This window comes from Phaenicophaeus curvirostris, chromosome 2, assembly GCF_032191515.1.
Source record: "Phaenicophaeus curvirostris isolate KB17595 chromosome 2, BPBGC_Pcur_1.0, whole genome shotgun sequence".
Classification (NCBI taxonomy): Eukaryota; Metazoa; Chordata; class Aves; order Cuculiformes; family Cuculidae; genus Phaenicophaeus; species Phaenicophaeus curvirostris.
In genome coordinates, this window is record NC_091393.1 from 101,656,572 (window position 1) to 101,680,419 (window position 23,848).

General features: G+C 39.7%; 1 protein-coding gene across 1 annotated transcript in view; it reads right to left on the bottom strand.

The window, feature by feature from the left end:
* Positions 1 to 18,536, bottom strand: part of LOC138717387 (protocadherin Fat 4-like) — a 44,620-nt gene extending 26,084 nt beyond the window's left edge. Inside the window, exons 1-14 of the mRNA XM_069850901.1 lie at positions 18,467 to 18,536; positions 16,524 to 16,595; positions 12,790 to 12,950; positions 10,764 to 10,853; positions 9,932 to 10,042; positions 9,112 to 9,228; positions 7,980 to 8,070; positions 7,339 to 7,451; positions 6,900 to 7,073; positions 6,305 to 6,433; positions 5,890 to 6,045; positions 4,733 to 4,913; positions 3,664 to 3,797; positions 468 to 1,412 (exon numbers count right to left, since the gene is read on the bottom strand). Coding sequence (XP_069707002.1) covers positions 468 to 1,412; positions 3,664 to 3,797; positions 4,733 to 4,913; positions 5,890 to 6,045; positions 6,305 to 6,433; positions 6,900 to 7,073; positions 7,339 to 7,451; positions 7,980 to 8,070; positions 9,112 to 9,228; positions 9,932 to 10,042; positions 10,764 to 10,853; positions 12,790 to 12,950; positions 16,524 to 16,595; positions 18,467 to 18,536 — 2,544 coding nt within the window. The remainder of the gene's footprint in view (positions 1 to 467; positions 1,413 to 3,663; positions 3,798 to 4,732; positions 4,914 to 5,889; positions 6,046 to 6,304; positions 6,434 to 6,899; positions 7,074 to 7,338; positions 7,452 to 7,979; positions 8,071 to 9,111; positions 9,229 to 9,931; positions 10,043 to 10,763; positions 10,854 to 12,789; positions 12,951 to 16,523; positions 16,596 to 18,466) is intronic.
* Positions 18,537 to 23,848: the final 5,312 nt, after the last annotated feature.

A 23,848-nucleotide genomic window follows, 5' to 3' on the forward strand; every position in this document is an offset into this window, starting at 1 on the left:
CAGAAGCAAGTTGCCAAGCAATAGTCAACCAGAACTGATTATTTTGACATAATAAACAATAACATGGAACTCAAAAAAAAAAAGAAAAATTTCTTCTCCCTCTGATGTGACACGTTCATCTCATATGCAAGTGCACAGCAAGGAACAACTTTTTCTGTCCTTAATTACATCTGTAGAGAGAGAGAAGCTCTCTCATTGCTTTAGGGAAGCAATGTGTAAGACACTCCCCAGCTTCTCTGATATAGCCAGTTAACTATTTTGTACAAGGTCTTAACTTCCTTGGTTAACAAAGTTTCCTTGCTGATTCCATAAAAAGGGTGATGATGTTTTTTGTGACCTAAATTGTACTTATGGACAAGTATTTAAGATCTTACCCTTTGCCCATCTAATACTATGCTTTTTTGTAGATAAATAGAGAAAAATCACATAATTTTGATTTATCAGGATGAGATTAATTTGGTACCTACCTCATCCTTGTCTGTAACACTGAATGTGTAAACAGGACTACCCTTTTGTAGGTTTTCAAACACAAATACATCATAAACTGCCTGATTAAATTCTGGTGGGTTATCGTTGACATCTAGTACGTGCACAACAACAAGTGCTTTAGCGCTGAGACTTGGCTCCCCTCCATCTGATGCCTCCACTTCTACTTCAAATTGCTTTATGGTTTCATAATCCAGCTGCTGGCTCAGGCTGAGCTGGCCTGTAGTCAAATTGACAAGGAACACTGGCAAGGAGGTTGGAGGTTGCTGGCTCACAATTCTGTACTTCACAAGGGCGTTGGCCCCAGCATCCAAATCGGTAGCAGATACTGTCAGCAGTGCCCTTCCAAGCACTTCGTCTTCAGGGACGCTCACTTCATACCTACTTGATGAGAAGATTGGAGGGTTGTCATTGACATCACCAACGATGACTGTCAAATTGAGAGCTGTAGACAGCACGGGTTGGCCTTGGTCACTAGCAATCACTGTTACGTTATAGAAGCTTTGTTTTTCTCTGTCTAGTTCTTTTTCCAGCCAAATTAGTCCTGAGGTGTTAATGTCCATTTTTCCTTCTCCACCTTTCAGAGTATAAACCACTAATCCATTAAAGCCCTCATCTGCATCCGTAGCTGACACACTGGTAATACTAGTTCCAACTGTTGTGTTCTCCAGAATGGTAATGATTGTGCTGGTTGTATCAAACACAGGACTGTTATCATTGACATCTGTAACTTTGACAAACACTGTAGCATAATCAGTAGCATTTCCATCTGACAATGAAATTATTAGTTCATAATTATTCTGAGATTCATAGTCCAGTTCAGTTCTTGTCGAGATGATTCCATTGACATCGATGTCAAATGTAGCAGATTCTGTCAGTACTTCAAGCGTAACTGGTATATGGGGATTTAAAGACTCATACTCTACCTGCGTAAGATACAGCATATTACCCATAAATTAATTAATACCCATAAACAACTATCTAAAAATGAATAATAGTTTTAACTATGTCTGAAATCATTCTACTGATTTTATTCATTAAAAGAAGCAAAAATCAAGCTACATTATACATAAAAATACAGATGTAGAGGACTGCCTTTTATTAGAACATCACTAATACAGAAATATGAATACAAAATACATAATAAAATACTAGACTGCAGTTTAACCTTTGGTTCTGCCTTTCTTGATAGGAAAAAAGTGAAAGACTAATTAAGTCATAAATCAATTAATCAGAACATTAAACCCCTTATCTTCTCACTGCTTTGGTATCAGACATTCTGTCTGTCTTCAGAACTGTATCTGAAAATGAGTTATCACAGTGCATTCTGTCACGGGGAGGATCCAGGGAACTACAGGCCTGTCAGTCTGACCTCAGTGCCAGGGAAAGTCATGGAGCAGGTGATCTTGAGTGCTATCATGAAGCACGTGCAAGAGAACCGGGTGATCAGGCCCGGTCAACACCGGTTCACAAAAGGCAGGTCTTGCCAAACTAACCTGATCACCTTCTATGACACAGTTTCTCACAGCATTCTGCTTCGGAAACTGTCAGCCTCTGGCCTGGACAGGCGCACACTCTCCTGGGTGGAAAACTGGTTGGATGGCCGGGCCCAGAGAGTGGTGGTAAAAGGTGTTAAATCCAGCTTGAAGCCAGTGACAAGTGGGGTTCCCCAGGGCTCGGTGCTGGGTCCAGCCCTGTACAATGTCTTTATCAATGACCTGGATGAAGGCATTGAGTGAACCCTTAGCAAGTCTGCAGACGACACTAAGCTGGGTGGAAGTGTTGATCTGCTGGAGGGTTGGGAGGCTCTGCAAAGGAATCTGAACAGGCTGGACTGCTGGGCTGAGTCCAATGGGATGAGGTTTAACAAGGCCAAGTGCTGGGTCCTGCACTTGGGGCACAACAACCCTGTGCAGTGCTACAGACTAGGAGAAGTCTGTCTAGAAAGCTGCCTGGAGGAGAGGGACTTGGGGGTGTTGGTTGACAGCCGACTGAACATGAGCCAGCAGTGTGCCCAGGTGGCCAAGAAGGCCAATGGCATCTTGGCTTGTATCAGAAACGGCGTGATCAGCAGGTCCAGGGAGGTTATTCTCCCTCTGTACTCAGCACTGGTGAGACTGCTCCTCGAATACTGTGTTCAGTTCTGGGCCCCTCACCACAAGAAGGATGTTGAGGCTCTGGAGCGAGTCCAGAGAAGAGCAACAAAGCTGGTGAAGGGGCTGGAGAACAAGTCTTACGAGGAGTAGCTGAGAGAGCTGGGGTTGTTTAGCCTGGAGAAGAGGAGGCTGAGGGGAGACCTCATTGCTCTCTATAACTACCTGAAAGGAGGTTGTAGAGAGGAGGGATCTGGCCTCTTCTCCCAAGTGACAGGGGACAGGACAAGGGGAATGGCCTCAAGCTCCGCCAGGGGAGATTTAGGCTGAACATTAGGAAAAAATTTTTCACAGAAAGGGTCATTGGGCACTGGAACAGGCTGCCCAGGGAGGTGGTTTATTCACCTTCCCTGGAGGTGTTTAAAGCACAGGTGGACGAGGTGCTAAGGGGCATGGTTTAGTGTTTGATAGGAATGGTTGGACTCGATGATCCGGTGGGTCTCTTCCAACCTGGTTATTCTATGATTCTATGATTCTGCTTGTCTGAGTGTTTTTTTGATCAAAATGAGGAGTAAGTTCTAGGACTTCCTTTGAAAATGCTTTTATGACAGCTCTCTGATGGTAAGTTTCCATTTCCTAGCTCTGTCACAAGGTTTCAGTTTATCACTCACAGATGAGTCAATATTGCCCAGCCTAGCCTTTGGGCCTCTATAGGTTTTGGAGGATGTCCAAAGTCAACAAAGGGCTAAGTGTGACAGTTTACTTTCTCAAGCAGTTCTGTGGTTCAGTTTGTTTGGTTGGGGGCAGTGGTGTTGGGTTTTCTTTGTTGGGGGTTTTTGTTTTTTTGTTGTTTTAATGTTAAATAGTAGCAGATGCTGTTTAAGGGTTTGCAGTGGAAGGAATAAGCGTCATCTGAGGGATGTAGTCAGTATGTAATGTATGTGAAGCCTGATATGCAAGAAAGAAAATACAACGACTAGTTATCCATAGCTCAGGGGGATATAGGCATTCAGAGCACATATATTACCAGATTTTCTAATAGCTGTCATGTCCTATACAAGTGATAGAATAAAGCTGTTCTTACTCTTGTTACTTCAACAGGACTGACTAGACCTTCTTCCACAGATGCATTGTAGGTTTTCTGAACAAACTGTGGTCTGGAATCTCCAACTGCAGAGATCTGTACTGGCACTGATGAACTCCTTGGCATCGTCCCACCTGCAAGCAGAAGAAAACTATTTCCCTGCAGATACACAAAATACTTTCTGCCTAAAAAACCCACATATATACTTTTCCACTGGTACGGTTTTGTTTTGTTGTGGTTTTTTAAACTCTTACTGCTACTGTTGTGGTACTGCAGAGAGGTCCTACCCAATATCAGCATTTCAAGCAGCAGGTGTTACATTTACAATACATGAGCATGGATATGTACTATAATATTAGCACGGACAGGTAGGCAAAGGATAGACTGATGAATCTTTTGTAACTGTATTTCCCTCAGTACCCATTTTATCCACATGGACATAATTCGAAGCCACAGAGCTTATATTGACCAAATCTGGGGAAAATCAAGAGGCTGAAAAACACTTTCTATGGTCATGCTACCAGGAGTAGGATACCATTCCTAGGTTACATTGATCTCTGTCCTTATTCAGATCATGAACATTTCCTGAGTTCTCTGCTACTCTTTTAAAACAAATAAAGCCTCAATAATGGCTAAGGAAATTAAGTTTGTGCTGGTTGTCCTAAAAATGGCTTTGGCATCTCCACTTTCATTTTTCAATATCCACAGGGGTGTGTAAACAAAGACCAAGTTACTCATCACATCCTACTTTCATTTGACTCTCTGTTCTTTGCATAGTCATAAAGAAAACTTAGAGGTGATACAACAGCATCAGCAGAGATGCAGCTGTTACTTCGGATGAATGAGACAGCTTTCTTTCTACCTTCAACAAACATGAGCAGAAATGTGTACATGGTATTTAAAAATAAACTCGGGGAAGTTTTGACAGAATTCCTTCAAGTGAAGAAAAAAAAAAGGAAACAAACAAAAAACCCCCAACACAAAACAAAACAAACAACCACAAAAAAGATGAAACCAAAACTCATTACCAGGAATAGCTGTTTTGACCTCTACTAAGGTCTTGTCTTACCATCAATAGCTGTTATCCACAGGACAAAGTTCTTAAGCTGGTTTACTCCTAATGGGATTACTGTTTTTAAACTTATTTGTCCTGTGGACGTATCCAATTCAAAGAATCCATCTTCATTGCCACCAGCTAAGATAAAGCTTATCTCTCCATTTATACCATCATCTGGATCAGCAGCAGCAACCTGGAGAAAATAAGTAATTTTACTGTAGTTTCTTGTGCTGTTATCAAGTAACAGAGAATTGTTTGTTCTTGTGCAGTTTGCAGAGAAAAATCATTGAGGTAGCAGATAATTAGGAATTAGTTGTGGGTTATTTTTCCTCTTGTTTAAAGAGAGTAATAGGTATGTATAATTTTATATATGTAAAATCAGCTAAATACAACAGTAAAATGTGGTTATACTGTTAACTGACTATCTACTTCCTATATGATTCCTGGTTTGAACTTCAGTAAGAAAGTTTGCGCTTTGATGTATCCACAATATCTTTCCAGCAGCAAGTGTGAAATCATAGAACTCATGAACGACACAAAGTTTGTATCTCAGAAAGTTTCATAGTAGTTTCAAAGTCACTGGAGGTAGATTGTTCAAGAGCTTACAACAGGAGCCATTAAATCAGTACACCTGGGTATGAGTCTTGATAAAGTCTCCTTATATATCTCAGCTCCTGAAGTGACTTTTATCTTGGTTTCCTGTTTTCTTTGGTTAACTGGTTTACTATCTTACAGAAAGTATATTGTATCTAAAAAATTATCCACAGTGCTTTAGTATTCAGCAGCCTCTCAAAAATCTTCTTATGATTATTTAGATTTCTGGACTGTAACAAAATTCATTTTTCATTAAACGCCTTACAACTGAATCCAAGAATCTTATTTTCTGTCTTATGTTTGTGAAGTTCAGGATGGGGTGCAGCATCTAAGATGAAGAATAAAAATCCTTTATCATTTGTTCCCTGACCTGGAACATGATTAGCACATCCAGAACAACGTGGTTATGGAATATCAACAGGTGTAAGCTTTTAAATGAAAGTTGGATTGTTTCTAAACTCAAAGGAGTTCAAAAGAGATCCCCTATTCAACAGGACCACTATAGAAGTTCAAGCAAGGAGTCACGCACACATCCAACTCATAAAAATGTCATTTTTACTTAGTACTTCTAGTACCTGAAGAATGGGCATTCCTGCAGTCATGTTGATGAAAATATCTTGTTTATATGGTGTGCCTCTAAAGGTTGGGCTGTTGTCATTTTCATCTAGTAACACTATGTTGATTGTAGAGTGTACCTCATCGAAAGGTGCCAAATGATCTCTAGCGGAGACCTTTAAAAACAATGCAGTAATATTATTGCTTTGCTCAAATGCATGTTCTTATAAGTAGCAAGAAGGATGAACAATTACAAGTGGAGTAAACTGCATTGCTAGTGGTATTTCCCTCCAGGTAGCTTGAACTTGAAAGCCTGATTTGACTCTTCAAAGAAGCCTCTGATCCATTATCAGAGTCAGCTTCTTGCCAGGACAGATCAGATATCACCTGTTTGGCTTGGGTTGCTTTGGAAAGGAGTGGGCTATTTTTTAATACCTGTAGGTGAATAGATGGTATTCTCTCCCTATCCAACAGCGTGGAGTTCCTCACAGTTAGGATCCCAGCTTGACTTAAGAGGAAGGGAATGTCAGATGAAGTGAGAATGAACGTTCCCTGGAAGCCTCCCTGCAAACAATAGTGATATTTGTTACTAAATAAGACACATATTGAGCTAATCCCTTAGGATGTTTTCTTCCTATTTTTCAAGTGAAGAGCATTTGATTTTCTGGTATACTTGAGGTTACAGTTCCAAAAAAAAAGGGAGCAGAGTAAACAATATGAAAGAAATAGATCATGCAGCCTGAGGGTAACTTGCAGGTTTGTGTCCATTTTGTATTTCTGCACCTTCATACTTGGGACCTTAGGCAAACCAGAGGAGTTTCAGAGACTGCCAAAATGTATTCTTTGACTGCCATACTTTACCCCTTAAAGAATCAAAATTAATTTTTTTCTTAAGCATATTTAGATGGTCAGAAAAAAACATCTCTAATACTATTCACTATACTAGTATAATGCAAACAATTTTATATTATATTTCACAAGTGCAGTACTTGTATGCAGTATAGCATCCATAACAACGTGGTCATTTTACCTCATCTTTGTCAAGAGCTGTTACTTGAAGAACTTCCATCCCATTTGGCAAATTTTCTGGGATCGAGACATTGTAACTTGATTGTGAAAATACTGGAGGATTGTCATTCACATCTTCAATAGTAACCAGCACTGTTGCATTGGCTATTTTGAAAATATTGTCTTGCTGAGCTGCCTAGAAAGCAGAATGTGTAACTGTAAATTTCCAAACTCAGATAACATCGAACTGTTCCAGGTTAATACAAGGACATGACATGACTGCATATTTTCAGTGAATGAAGTTTTCCTTTATTTTGCATTTTGAACAGCATTCATGATGGAGCTTTGATACCAACAGCCTTTTGACATTACCATGAGAAATACTATTACCAGTGACTTGGATATTAGGTTATGAAATTGAGACTCACAGTTAACACACTGAGCTATAAAGGAATCACTACCTGAATGCCCACAACAAGATAAGGACATTCTTCTCTGTCAACTGCAGTCTTTACTTCCAACACTCCCGTGTCTGCATCAATTAAAAAATTGTTGATATAGGCTGGGGGTTCCACTGAAAAATGACAAATTGCAATGGGTTAATGAGAATGAACCAGAATAGTAAGCCTGATCTGTTCTTTTCTGACTGCTTTCTCTTCAGCCACAGCAAAAATGAACAGGCAATCAGATTTTTTTCAAACACACTGTGCTCAAAACAATTCTTAGGAAATTCACTTCAAGGTTCTCAAATCAAGCACCTCATGAGCTTTTAGCAATTCTCTCAGGAGGAGGAAAAGTTCTCAATGAAATTATCTTTCTGGATGGTCCTGAATAGGAATCCTTTGATCAAATGGAAGCCTTTGAACTGACTTACAGTTTGAATCAGGAATTCTTTATTGGAGGGAGGTTAAGAACATCTAAACATTTAAAAAAATAGTTGGACCCTGCTACAATGACTGAAATTAAGCCAATTTAGCTTGTGAAGCAGCACTGTAATGAAGATATATGCATTTAAGACATCTGACTGTACACTCATTCTCTTCATTTATGCAGACATCATAAACTACTGTGTGAATCTCTAGAAGAAAATAAAGGTTCTCACCTAGTTTGATGCTGTAAACTACTTTTTCATTTATACCTGTGTCTCCATCTTTAGCTAATATCTTCTCTGGGAGAATAGCCAGAAGGCCCACCTAGAAAATACATATTAACTTGATTAACTTGAAAAAAAAATACACATAAACTTAAAATAATCATTAAGTCTGTCACAATTTTTATTAAAGAAACAAGAAACATTTAATCACTGGGATCCAGAAAAAATTCTGCCATACATGCTTTACAGAGGAAAATGATGATTAAAACACTTGAGGATACTATGTATTTGAGAAACACCAGACTATGAAGCAACAGTCACTGGTTGAATTCATGTTACGAACATTGAATGTTTCAGTTCCATTCCTCTTCTGGAAAACGCTGCACAAGGCTACACTGCAGCCCTAATAAAACCAGCAATTTATTTAAAAGATCAAAACATTTTAGAAGATCTAAAATGATTCTTTTCAGGCAATTAAAGATGAACTTCTAACAAAAGGGACACTAAGCATATTACATCAAAAGACTATGTGTTTTAAAATATGATAACATGAAAATAATGATAAAGAAATATAGATAACAAAGATGACAATTATTTTAACTTTTGTGAATTACTCTGGTGACCCTATACTGTCACTTTTTTTGTCAGTACATACAGAAATCTCAGTTAACCCAGACATTTCCACTCTATATAGAAAAAAAGATTACAATACAACATAAACAACAATTTACTGCTCAGGATTTTATTTTGCTTATCTGATTGTAATGAAGTATGAAGGAATTACAGTATTTAAAACTGAAAACAGGCAGCTAACTCCAGGACTGTCCTTCTGAGTATACAGTAAAAGCCCTGTTACAACAGATATTTAGTAGTTTGCTGGGGTTTTTTACTTTTTTTTTTTTCCCCCTCAAAACACCAAATGACCTGTTTCTGTAGCAGAAAACTTTATACTTCATATATACATGGCTTCTTTACCTGGTACTTGGAGCTCTACAATTGAAACCTTACAACTCGCCGTTTAGGACAAAAAAAAAAGCAGCCCTCCATCTTTGCTGCTCAGTGATGAGGAAGCCTTGAGGGAAAAGCACTGTGGACAGGAATAACCTATTTACTTTCGCAGCATTCAGTGCAAAGCTTTTACCTGGTTTTCACTGATTTTTCCATCGTACACTTGTTGACTGAAATAGGGGTTCATTGTATCATAATCTTGCACGTTAATTAGTAATGATGCAGTGTCTCTGTTGTTTCCAAATTTTTCCTACATCCCAAGAGAAGTAAGAAAATAAGAAACATTGTAATGAAAGGGCCATTTCTCAGTGAAAAACAGAGCAGAGTATTATTATACGTGCTTTGTAGCATCTAAGCATTTTTATCCTGAAAACTCTCACCCTATCAGATTTCTCCATTTCTAGAAATCCAGTTCTAGGAATAATACTATCAAAGGCAATTGTTCTTAGTTAATTTTATATCAGGCATATTTTACACAGTAGTATGAAGAGTGTAGTAACAGTATATTTGCTGCAGCTACACTGTTTGCTACATACCACAGTAAATGTGGCAAAATTATTTCTTTTTTGTTATGAAAGGAATTGAAGGCAAATAAATATTCAAATATCGAAAAAGACACACAAAAACCCTGCAGGTGGTAAGAAGCAGCAAAAAATAGGACAGAACTATCAGAATGATTAGGTGAATATATGTTAGAATAGTGGAGAATAAATATGTACAATATTCATAAAGAAACACACAGACAGAAACTCGGGTTGGTATTTGACGGGAGAGTTAATGCCTCAAGTATTAAGAATGTGCTACTCCTTTTGCAGTATAAGCCAAGATGTAGGCACAACATTTGGCTTGGGAACTTCTTAAGTTGCAAATTCACAGAAACTGGGGTGCTGTAACAAAGGAAGTATCGTAGAACTATTGTCATTCTCATTCTTTTTTTTTAATTCATGTCATACCTTCGCTTGGACTGTTAAATTGAAAAGGTTGATCTTGTTGTAATCCAATGTTTTATTCAGCATGATGTTTCCATCTCCTTCCCTTATATGAAAGTAATCAGAGTTTGGACCCTAGTAAATGAATAAATCATATATTTTACGTAATTAATAGTGACATAAGTTTTCTTTTCTCTTACCATATTTATTATCATGGGACTATTCTTCAGAAAGGACCAGGGATATCTCAAATGCCACCACTGGAAAGGAAAGTGTTGGTCCTCTTCAACACATTCTACTGCCTTTCCCATCAGTGCTGTTAGACTTACTACCTGATTTATCTCATCCTATGGTCAATAACTAAAGTAGATCAGATGAACGGCATCAATTTCCCTTCACCAGCTACAGAAGGAGCAGAGAGAGCAAATCTCAGATGTGAAGATCTCCACTGCAGATATCTCAAGTTAGTTGAAATAATCTTATTTCAAGTGGCTTACATATACACCTCAGCAGGACTGGAGATCACCAGCAAATCAAATGTGAACTTTAAAGAAAAAAGGGGGGAATCTGTTTTATTTCTGTTTCTAAAAAGGACCACCGTGTTCCTTAGCTGTAACTGAAAAGTGCCACAAAACATTTCATAAAGGTTGAGAAACAAGATTCAGGGCTTACTGCATGCTAGGTTGATCCTGTGGTATAAATTCCAATTTTAAATGATCTTCTAACCCTAGCATTTTGCAGATTTCTAATAGTAACCACACAGTGCAAGATAGCATATTCAGATCAGGTACCAGGCAATATTTTGTATGAAATGCAGACTGGTGTTCACAGTCTGGGACGAACAAAGGGTACTCACCCAAAGACTGTAAGAAATGATGCTAAAATGAGGTGAAAAGTCTTTATCCACAGCTTTCACTTGTATAACAGAGAAATTTATTGCAGATACCTGGAGGAAACAAAGACCATCACATGCTCAGTCACAAGACCCTTTAGGGATCCCTCCTGACTTCTGCCCAGAAACCAGTGCCACCTCCTTAACATGTGCAAACTCCTTCCAATTGTCTGTTTAGGTCTGAGAGCTGAATGTTTCTTCTTCATCCCATGCCTCCAGCTGTACATGCAGCTCAGCCATTTCGACACCCACACAAAGGCATAGAAAAGTCCCACAAGAGTGTATGTAATGATTTAAAAGGACTGTGGTCACATTAGAACACCATGTGATTTTGCCCCAGAAAGTAATTTAAAAATACCACAAGAAAAAATATTAACATTTGACATAACCCACCTCTGATACTGAAGCACTATAGTGAGGTTGTAGAAACTGTGGAGAATTGTCATTTATGTCTTGTAAGGCCAATTCCCGTACATTCTCTACCTCATTTGTCTTCATAATGGAAGTAAAAGACATTTTAGAAATGACAGCAATGGGGTAGCAGCATACTGCTAACATTTGATTGCATCATATAAAATGAGATCATCGAAGAGACACCCCTACAGTTCTAAAAGCTGTAATGAGAGAGTTAGACTACCATTTCTATCAGCGGAGTAGAAGGTTTGTGAAAATACTTTAAAATTAACTTCTTAAAGTTTACCTTAGGTTTTCTGTGAACAAAACCACTCACTCCAATTGGCACATTTAAACAAATACATCTTCTACAATGTACTCTTAAGTTCTTGCATCATATCTTTAAATCAAATAGTATTTCAGAAAAGAATAATTTGCATTAAACAAACAAAAAGTACAGTTGATAAAACATGTCTTTTACTTACTGTTCCAATCCTCTGGCAAACAACAGCATAAAAGAGAGAGAAACTCTAAAAATTAACAAACAAACAAGTAAACAACATTATCTATGAACTGCTGATATGATTGCCTGTTTATGTTAAAATTATATGAAACAACTTCATAGTCCAGCTGTTCTTGTCATTTCAGCACTTGTACCAAAACACGCCGCTTAGGTAGCAAAGTCATTACAGATTATTAATTGTAAAGTTTATTTGGCTGTCATTCACCTACTGCTGGTATTTACCCACCCAAATCTCACTATCCATATACCTGACTATTCTCCTCAATAGAAAATTGATAGAGGGTGGGAAAATATGTGTAAGAAGCATCAGAAGTGTTTTAAGCCATTTGGAAAACATTTAAATGAGAAATTTGAATGTTAAATTTGCAAATATATTTTCATCAAATAGAAGCCTTACTGTAACAGAGGTTTTTAAAATACATATGGTTCAATTCTGTCAAGTACAGCACTACTCTGAAATAGTACTTGCATAAAAAATAGCCTCCACTCACTCTGTAGAACTACACCATTTTCCTACTCAGAGGCAACTTCAGCCAGGAAACACGTTAATATTGCTTTATAGATTCATGGTAGTCCAACAGAACAAGAATGGCCTAGGAAAAAGGATCTATCATTTTGTGCATCAAGAAAGAGAAGCCAATGGGTCTATTCACGTGTGAAGTTAAGCACTTGTATATATATGGTTAACAATTGCCATCAACCAAATTATGTCTGATCAGTCTCACTTTGATTAAATAATTCCTGCTACTGAGATGAGTTTTTAAGAAACGTGACAGCTGTCATAACAGTGTATTTACAGCTTCCATTGCAAGTGTCAATGCATGATTAGGAAAGAACCTGCCTGACTGTCAGATGCCAGATAAGTTTACAATTCGAGGAAACTGAAGACATTTAACAGATATTACTGAGAGGTAGATACTGAAGTCTATGCCACTCTGCCTGATGAGTCACTTTTTGGAATACAAACCTATACTGTGAGAGAATGAACTATTAAAATATATGTCTTACTGCTACTTTGTTTTACCGGTCAAGGAAAGCTTTATATCTAGGTTTTACATGCAGTGGAAAGAATACCTCAATAGAATCAACATCCAGGGGCTTACGAGTCCTCACTGTTGCATTAGGAGATCCAGACGTATATACTAGCTCCACATACGGTAAGTGCTCGGGGAACACATACTCTGTTAATTTCAGATTTACATTGGGCGGGATATTTGTAATCCATTCTATATCTCCTGTAGGAGAAAGTGCAACAAGTTAGGTTGCTTAACGGAAAATAAACCCATAGATTCGTTTCATACCTATTGGCAACTACCTCACCAGTTACCTTTGGTTACATTTTATATTACATTGGCATTTTCAGCTAAACGATGAGATCTGTGAAAGTCAGCTTAAGTACTGTGCACAAGCGTGTTGATATGTTTTTAAAACCACACAAATACAATATATTCACACTCTGTAACAATACATCCAGAATGAAAAAGCTTAGCATAATTTACACTTACATTTCCACCATGTTCTCTAACTAGCTTTACGCTGCAAAATCTTTTTCATGTTTAGTGTAAAAATGTTATCAAAGCGTAATTATAGTCAGTGAATGTTGTCAAAACCAGTGAGAGGCTGATTTGGGGCTGCATGGGAGGAGATTCAGTATTTTCCAAACACAAGAGCATTTAATATCTTTTAGTTTAATCTATCAAGTGTGAATCTGGATTCAGGCTGGTGGTTGCTTAGATTTTGATTTTGACACAGAATGGTAAGCATATGGCCCCTCCTTTAATCTGTTCCTATACATACAGAATACTCAAACACAAACCAATGCAATCTTTGAATCAATTTGAATATGATTTTCTACAATCGTACATTTAGGAAATGTTGTTTTGAAAATATTAAAGCCTGTTATTTTTAGTTATCATGATTTATATTAGCCTCACTATCATTTCAGTAGTAAGTGCATTACTTGCTTGTATAAACAGCAAATCTGTGTGTTTGAAAAGTGTCCTTTTAAACCATCCAGTGTGGTGCTATTGGCAATTTTATTAAGTAGATTAAAGTTACCTTCCTCATACTATCAAGCCATTTGTGTTTATGAAATAATACTTATCTTCTAATGGATAGATTGCAAACCTGGATTGCAAACCCATAACCCCCCCTCCCCTCCAAAATCTTTCCTGAACATCACAAATATTTTCCAAGGTCTTCAGGAAACTTGCTAGCTGTGTTTCTTTCTTACTCCATTGTTTTATACTCCATCATTATGAATTTAGGAGTGTAAACCCTTTCTACAACAGCCCCATCTCTATGTTCTATATGCAGACTCTTGGTCTTGGTCTCTAAGGGCGTAAAGGAAAGGAACTTTGTCTTCTTCCAATAACAGGGAGTGTCTGGAATGCCGTCATCTACCAGCCCAAAGGTACTGGACTGTAATTGCATGTAAGGAGAAAGTTCAGTCAGATGGCAGTAAGCACAGAATGACTGGGCTGTGCCCTGGGGCACAGTGTTGTGAGGTATCACAATATTTAATGAGCATTGTTGGAAGAAAACTTCCAAGAAAACAAAATCTATCTTTGCCTGCTGATATATCACCTAATCCTCCATTCAGGGCTGGATCCATTCAGACAAGAAGCACCAAGCAGCTACCTAGCAAGCAGTGTTCTGGTCAGCAGAGAAAGCTTAACAAAAAGGAAGTGCTTGGAAAAATCGGAGCTGGTTGTTCCTCCGGCTTGTTCATTACAAATATATCAGCAGGTATAGTCGTAAATATGACACATACCAAAGCCCAGAATTCTTGCTAGCCATTTAAAAACCAAATTAAGAGGAATCATGGTGAAAGGCAATTCTTTTCCTTTCATTCTCCATGATTCAGAAAAAGCAACTATGCTCTTACAGCTTTGAAATAAATGTTTCAACAGTGACTGGAAAAAACAGTGCTCTGTATCATACATGTTTTCTGTATGTTTCTGAAAGCCAGAAGCAATGAGGTTGCTGGTGGACAGTCAGCGTGGGACATGCCTGACAACGTGCTTCCATAAGGTCCTAAGGGTTCTGGCGTATCTTGAAGGGACTACTTTGGCCATAACCTAATGCTTTGCCTTGTGAGATTGCTGTATATCCATTAGGCAAGTCAAATCCCGGCTGCAGTGCTGTTTCTAACAGACAGTGTGCTGACAGACAACAGCCCTGCTCTTTAGCTAATAACAGTAACCTCTGTGGCTGTGGTGTGAGGAAAGGAATCATAGAATCATAGAATCACCAGGTTGGAAGAGACCCACCGAATCATCGAGTCCAACCATTCCTATCAAACACTAAACCATGCCCCTTAGCACCTCGTCCACCCGGGCCTTAAACACCTCCAGGGAAGGTGACTCAGCCACCTCCCTGGGCAGCCTGTTCCAGTGCACAATGACCCTTTCTGTGAAAAATTTTTTCCTAATGTTCAGCCTAAATCTCCCCTGGCAGAGCTTGAGGCCATTCCCTCTCATCCTGTCCCCTGTCACTTGGGAGAAGAGGCCAGCATCCTCTCCTCCACAACCTCCTTTCAGGTAGTTGTAGAGAGCAATGAGGTCTCCCCTCAGCCTCCTCTTCTCCAGGCTAAACAACCCCAGCTCTCTCAGCCGCTCCTCATAAGGCCTGTTCTCCAGCCCCTTCACCAGCTTTGTTGCTCTTCTCTGGACTCGCTCCAGAGCCTCAACATCCTTCTTGTGGTGAGGGGCCCAGAACTGAACACAGGATTCGAGGAGCGGTCTCACCAGTGCCGAGTACAGAGGGAGAATAACCTCCCTGGACCTGCTGGTCACGCTGTTTCTGATACAAGCCAAGATGCCATTGGCCTCCTTGGCCACCTGGGCACACTGCTGGCTCATGTTCAGTCACTGTCAACCAACACCCCCAGGTCCCTCTCCTCCAGGCAGCTTTCTAGACAGACTTCTCCTAGTCTGTAGCACTGCATAGGGTTGTTGTGCCCCAAGTGCAGGACCCGGCATTTGGCCTTGTTAAACCCCATGCCATTGGACTCAGCCAAGAAGAGGAAGATGGAGTTATCCTCTGTACTACATTTCCATTGTAAACACCGAAACAATGGTACTGTCTACTCCTCTTCTGCCCTGTGCTCTCTTGCAGTAACTGTACTTCCCCAGGGTGGGATTTTGTCTCTAAGACCCAGTCACACTTTGCCAGCTAGGCTAAGGAAGCACAGAAAATGTAGGGATACATTAATGTCAATGTTAAGCCTGTCAGGCTGCAAATATTAAATAATCATCAGAATAACACAGTGTGCACTACAGTAACAAAGAAAACTAGAATAGAAAACTCAAATACATCAAGTGGACAGCATTGACCCTGTACTGTGAGCCTGCCTGTTCCTCCGCACCTCAGCTGCTCTTCCTACTGCCTCAATAAAATAAGAAATCGGCTTCCAGAGAGGCTCTAGCTTAAAGTAGAGCAGAGCTCTGGAAGCTGAGCAGGGCTCTAGTGACAGTAGTTCCTTCTGGTGTCAGAGGGAAGGAAGAGATCAGCTCCTGTAGGCTGACTGGACAAGGTGAACTATAAACGTTTTTCTGTACTTGTTCCCATTCCTGCTCTGTCTATTCAGACATTGAGATTCTTCAATCAAGGAATTTTGGGTTTTATATTTATTTATTCTGCTAAGCAGTATGCCATGTAGGTGGCTACTGCTTCCAGCCATGAAGGCCAGTGCAAATCAATTAACAGTAGATTCATTATAAAATACACAGACTATGTGAACCATTAACGTTCTATATGCATTAGGGAGCAAATCAGATAATTCTAGGATAGAATCATGATTTTACCTGTATATTTGTCCAAAAAGCTTGGCAGTGAGATCGGGTTGGGTATTGTGTCACAATTTATACTTGTGATTTCTAAAAAGAAAAGGAAAAGTCATGTACAAATTATAGAGAGGAACTATTTCCAGAAATAGTATAAGGTAATAGAGTTAATGCTATATGAAACCAGATGAATACACTAGTTCAAATTTAGCTGAAATTCATTTATTATGGTCGCACCTTGACACAATTTTCAGGCTTTAAAAACAATAAAACAATGCAGGGAACAGGTAAATGTTGTTTCTGGTACCAAATCTATCCTTGCCCCCAAATATCCGACATTGGAGGACTTTACAACTTATAAAGCAGCTATTAAAAAAGGATGTGAAAAGATTTAGCTACAGAACTGTCCTTCCTCTGTACCCTGACCTGACTGAAACTTGGGCTTTTTTGCCTGACAATAACAAATCAGCGTTTCTTAATTTCCTGCAGAAAGATTTGTGAAAATCATAACCAAATCTAGTTTTGTGCCCTGGGCTTGTAAATGTTTTCTACTCCCAAGAGAAATATAAACACAAAGCTATTCTCCACGGAAATGTTAGTAAGAATCCAAGAGATTATAGTAAAGGCACACTGGTGTTTATTTATTTTAATTTATTAAACTTTTATCACAGTTGGCAGGTTTTGAACTATACTTTTTTTTTCTAATGAGAAGGAGCTTTCATAAGTGATTTATTTTACCTCAGTGACCTCTCTCTACATTTTCTGTGTGATAAACAGCAGAGGTTTGGTTTTTTTTCTAAATCTGCCCATACACACAGAAATCCATGAGATTTTTTAACTCCTTCCCTGAGCTGAATTACTCAGCAAAGCTGCTGTGTTACAATCTATGCTCTCATAGAAACCTGTGCAACTTCTGCAGTCTCATGCGGGTTTGTACCAATGTTAGGCGTTGCCATCCTTACCACATACTCAAAGTGGTAGGTCATAAAAGAAGCAGCGGGCTATTTTCATCTGGCTCAGCAGATGCCTTCGTATTTTCACTGCTCTGTAGTATATCATTTATAAGTAAGCAGTGGACAGATTTCTAAACAAATAACTGAACAAACTCTATAGAATGTTTCCACAGACAGCAGCTGCTGGTTATAGGTCTAATTCACTGCCTCCATCCATTCACTGCCTACTTTGGAAAGTAGGGCTCTGAGCAGATAAAAACCTGGAAGCTTGCAAGTAGCTGGAATGTTACAACACAGCTGAATAAAGGCAATTCAATAATCAAATAAAAAATCTTATTGCTTTTTTCCCCAAGAAAAAAAGTCTTCTAGCCATTCCTGGTGATTCTCTGGAACCATCAGAAACAAAGGAAAGACATCTGAGCATTTTCACTGTTGTAAAGATTCTCTAGGAAGGCTGAAGGATCAAAATTATATTAAGACCTCAAGTTTAGGCAAGTAGACACTGTTTCTGCTGCCAGATTCAGCTAATGGAAGGCACTGCTTTCATTTCCTGGTAGCCCTCTCCTCAGCACACCAGAGAGCTTCTAATGGAGTCTTTACCATTACAACAAATACCAGATGTAAAAATGGTAACTACTCCAATCTAATTTAGCAGTACAGCAGCAGCAAGGAATTCAGCTGATCCCAACTTCAAAACTACACATCTCCAGACCCAGCTTCAGCCTAGGTATTGTATTTAGTGTCTGCTGCAGACATAAAGTAACCAAACCTGAAAAAGCTTTAAGAGAACTAATAAAAACCCACTGTACACACAAGAGTTTTCAACTTGTGATCACTGAGCCACTTCCACCAAGAAGATTGTTTGTTTAAATGATATTTTATGAGTAAACAAATGAACATTTTTTTATTTCTAGGCTTGTGATAGTTATGAATTCAATAAATTTTATTTTGTTCAATTCCAATAAAAGCAGGAACAGACTTAAAGGCATTTATAAAAATAACAGTACTTACTTTGTGCCTCAAGACAGGTGAATGCAACCCAACCGATCAAAGCGAAAAACAGAGACGCAGAAAGTGCCATGGGCAGTGCAGGAAAAATATCCTATCGAAGGCAAAACCAGATGGACGTTTCTCATAGACAATATTTGTAAAGAATCATTTCATTTGCCATATCATAAGACAGTTACTATCTTGACAAATGCTTCAGTGAGAACAACGCAAAAGACTGGAATGATCCTTTGAGCACAATCCACAAACTATATTATGTGCTTATCATTTTCAGCTTGTGAGAGCAAAGTCCCTTTTGGGCAATAAAAATAAACCAACAAGGAAATACTGCTTTTGTGTTACATCACAAATAACAAAAATCTATTTTTATTTTAATATTGAACATAGAGATAAGAATAAATACACTAGCAAGATGTCCCGAGCAATATTAGAGAAACCTACATATTCCCTGGGAAACAAAACTAAACTGGGTGTCAAAAGGCAAAAGGACCAGCATAACGATGGTGGGATATCTTCTCAGAATTCAGTTCCACAAGCAGTAGGTACAGAATTCCTGTTGCAAAACCAGTAGTTACTATTGGATGCGATGAAAGCAGACACCTCTGAAATGTGCCTGGCATTTTACATGTACTGTATATTGAAAATAGGTTCAGCAGGCAGTCAAGAAGTTTTACTTCAGTGAAGTCCCCTCCTCCATAAAAAATTGAGAATACTAAAAGCTTGCAAAGAACTTTCAAAGACTACAAATGATACAGCTACTCATGCAGTTTGTTTCAACCATTTGGAAGTAAATATACCTTTAATTCAAAGGAGCAACTGATTATGCAGCAAGGAAACTGCTGTCAGGCCAAGGTCTTTTCATGTTTGTGCTATCATCTTTTGTTACCATGGATACTAAAGTAATTACTACAGTTTGAAATCAAAATACAGTACAATTACTCTAGCGAAGCTAGAGTCACATATGACAACTAAAAATAAAGTTACAATTGTGCTTTCCTAACCTTTAATAATTGAAATTAAAATGTGGAACAGGTCAAGTAGAAGCAATTTTAAAAAGATTTTTAAAAAATTCAATCATGGGCACCATCTCTTTTGAACAAAGGCCACATCCAGCCATGATTAATGCATTCAATATTACCAGAGCCGAATCTCAGGCAGTTATTTTTCCTCCCCTGCCTGATTTTTTCCTGTGTCCACAATGACCAGGCCTTAGCAAGGTTATATGGCAAAATACAGAAGACATCTGTGCACAAAATACCTCCTGGGAAGAAGAAAAAGGAAGGGAAGTTCACTGATCTTGTTCACTGAAAAGCATCACATACTTTTGTGCTATCATAGCCAGGACAGAGAAGCTGACATTTGCACTAAAAAGTTCTTCTAGCAACCAAATATCTTGATCATTATAAATATTTGTGTGTTGGAATCTTAATCTACTAATGAAGAACTACTTTTTGATATTCTAAATCAAAGTGAAGGCAAAGTGGCTTCAGTGTTTTCTGGGACCTCTATTAGCAAGAGGCATCCCAGAGAGCAGGACTCTCAGTGATGAGAGGTGGCATGAGACCTTAAGAGGACAAAACTCCAGGAAGATTGCTCTCATTATCTATGGGGAGGCAACCGAGAAGCTGAAGGAGGTAGGTCATTAGTGCACACAAACCCAGTGCAAAAACTGCAGCAGTCAGTCAGGAGTCGCCCCAGGCTAGAGGGCACCTGGGCAACAGGGAATGTCCTCAAGTAGCAGCAGGGGACGTTTAGGCTGAACATTAGGAAGATTTTCTTCACAGAAAGGGCTGTCAACCGCTGGAACAGACTGCCAAGGGTAGGGTCACCATCCCTGGAGGTATTTAAAAGACAGGGATATGTGGTGCTTAGGGACATGGTTTAGCTGTAGACGTGACACAGTTAGGTTAAGGGTTGGACTTTGTGGTCTTAAAGGTCAATTCCAACCTAAATGACTCTGTGATTCCATAAGTTAAAGGTCAGCTACAGGCAGTTCTAGAACTGGAACTGCTGCTGGGATGCTGTGCAACACTGTGATTCACACTTTAGAAGCTGTTTAGCTGGGACAGTTCTAGTCCAAGTCTGCCACGCAGGATTCTTCCTTCCTGCTTGGTTCTTGTTCTCAGGGATCAGCACTCCAAGTCCAGACAAAGAGAAACATCATGACAATCTCAGCCATTGTCACCTGTGTCCCATAACAGAATCTGGTCCAGAACAGAGTTTAGCTGAAGTTCATTTCTTTTCCACACTTAGCACACAGGAAAAGACAACAATGGAGACATGCATATAAGATGAGACGCTCCATAACACCAAACAAGCTATGGAACATGCAGCAACACAACCCATCAGTGGTGGGGTCGTGGAAACGGTGATTTTTTATTTTCCCAGCACTGAACACTGTTAACCAGAATGTATCAAGCCTAGCATCCAGCTGTGTCACAGAGCACGCAGGACACAGCAGTGGAAATCAGCAGGACACACTTCTCCCACACCAGACTGACAAGCAATAAGCATCTACTAAGGGCGGTGTGGGAGTGTCCAGACCTCCCCAACTTGTGGATGCTACCGGCTTTCAACAATGGCAGCACCTATCAAATATGTATCAAAAGCCCTTGTGATTCCAACACAGAGGAGCTCATGGAGTCCTGTGCAACTTCATGTCAGGTGCTGTAGCCTCCAGGCTAGCTGAAGGTTTCATCAACCACCATCACCGCGACACGATGCTCAAAAACAGGACAAGGCATTAACCTCAGGGACACAGCCACTGTGCTGTCGCTTGGCCTCAAGCCCAGAAAAGCTTTTAGCTGGTTTTATTTATAGATATACCCAACAGGGGATTCAACAGTAAATCTGTTCCTGTAGTAAAGTATGTTTAATGTGAGCACAGTCTTCTTTACTTCCAGATTATTAAGAAATAGTGAAAAATTCAGAACACAGTACTACAGTTCATACATATTAGATACCACCAAGAACAGCGGCAAGAGGAACCTCTTCAATATTTGCCTACATATATTTCTTTCTTGGACGTCAATAACAACATAAGGTTTTACATTTGCCTAGAGTGGAGAGGGAGGTGCCTAAATGGAAGCAGCGACCTTTGTATAATGCCTCAAGCAAACACTTGATGCAGAGGAGCAGTTTCCCAACACAATTAAGTACCTCTATACACTCAACAAGAACAGGAAACAATGTTTTAAAAATAAACTATTCCCTTCTGACAAAGACAAACATCCTCTCAGTCACATCAGATACGTCCATCCTATTCACAGAATCACTAGGTTGGAAAAGACCTCCAGGATCATCAAGTCCAACCATTCCTATCAATCACTAAATCATGCCCCTCAGCACCCCATCCACCAGTCTTTTAAACATCTCCAGGGATGGTGACTCAACCAACTCCCTGGGCAGCCTGTTCTAGTGCCCAATGACCCTTTCTGTGAAACATTTCTTCCTGATGTCCAGCCTGAACCTCCCCTGGCGCAGCTTGACACCATTCCCTCTCATCCTGTCCCCTGTCACTTGGGAGAAGAGGCCAGCTCCCTCCTCTCCACAACCTCCTTTCAGGTAGTTGTAGAAAGCAATGAGGTCTCCCCTCAGCCTCCTCTTCTCCAGGCTAAACAACCCCAGCTCTCTCAGCCCTTCCTCATAAGGCCCGTTTCTCCAGCCCCTTCACCAGCTTTGTTGCTCTTCTCTGGACTCGCTCCAGAGCCTCAACATCCTTCTTGTAGTGAGGTGTCCAGACCTGAACACAGTATTCAAGGAGCGGTCTCACCAGTGCCGAGTATCAGGGCAGAATAACCTCCCTGGACCTACTGATCACGCTGTTTCTGATACAAGCCAAGATGCCATTGGCTTTCTTGGCCACCTGGGCACACTGCAGGCTCATGTTCAGTCTGCTGTCAACCAATACCCCCACGTCCTTCTCCTGGAGGCAGTTTTCTATTCATAGTTTTATGTTTAAAGAGTGGGGCAGCCACACGTCCACATTTCTCACAGAATCACAGAACAACCAGGTTGGAAGAGACCCACCGGATCATCGAGTCCAACCATTGCCATCAAACACTAAACCATATCCCTCAGCACCTCATCCACCCGTGCCTTAAACACCTCCAGGGAAGGTGACTCAACCACCTCCCTGGGCAGCCTGTTCCAGTGCCCAATGACCCTTTCTGTAAAGAATTTTTTCCTAACATCTAGCCTAAACCTCCCCTGTCGGAGCTTGAGGCCATTCCCTCTTGTCCTGTCCCCTGTCACTTGGAAGAAGAGGCCAGCACCCTCCCTGTCTGCAACCTCCTTTCAGGTAGTTGTAGAGAGCAATGAGGTCACCCCTCAGCCTCCTCTTCTCCAGGCTAAACAACCCCAGCTCTCTCAGCCGCAACACGTCGTCTCATAACACGTCATCTTTCTCCCTTGGAACTACCACTGTGGTCGAATTCAAAATTCTGGTCCTTCCTCCAAGACCTGTGGACATCAAGCAAACAGGCACAATGCAGCCAGTTAAACACACACAACATTAGGATGTGCACTGTACCTTCCCAGTATTCCAACTGCACACACATAGGACATCTATATAGCAATTTCTAGAAACAGGATCAAGGAAACTGTTCCTATTTATTCATAAATTTAACATACTGTTCAAACCATGGCACCACAGCAGTGGACGGCAAAGTTAAACATGTTTTTAACACAGCTTAGTTTGACATTTCACATACTTGGGTCATTTTATAGGGTAGATCACTATGAACTTTTAATCCAGTTTCAAAACTCAACATAGATTAAAAGTTTTTTAAGTTCTTATAGATTTGGAGTAGCTATCCTTGACAGATAAAAAGCCTGTACCATGATGCTGCAGTTTAATCATGAATACACATGCATGATTGAGATTAAACAGCTTTTACACACACGCTCAGATCTATTAAAAAAAAACTCACACGCTTCTTAAATTAATTACATTTATTTCCATTAAACCAAGGTAATTTTTCAAAATTAATGCAAGATAAAAATTCAGTGTGGTTGACAAAGGGAAAAAGACACATCATGTATGCTACTTATATGTGCTCAAAAATATTTTTGAATAAAATAATACTGGCACGTAGAACTGGCACTTTCCCACAGAATAACACCAGTGGAATTTTCCCTTCTCTTTTAGTCAGTAGTTCTATGCAAACTAAACACACATCCATGCAGCCTGCAACTTTCATAGCAAAGTTTACCATGGGAGTTTGGAACAACCTGCTATTAGAAGTCACAAAATTGTAGTAAAACACTTAACTCTACTACATTTTCACACACGGTGGATTTTACAATACTGCCTCTTTAAAACAGACTATCAGTTTTCCTGTGTTTACTATAAGTGCTTAAAACTGCATTATTAGTTGCTAACAG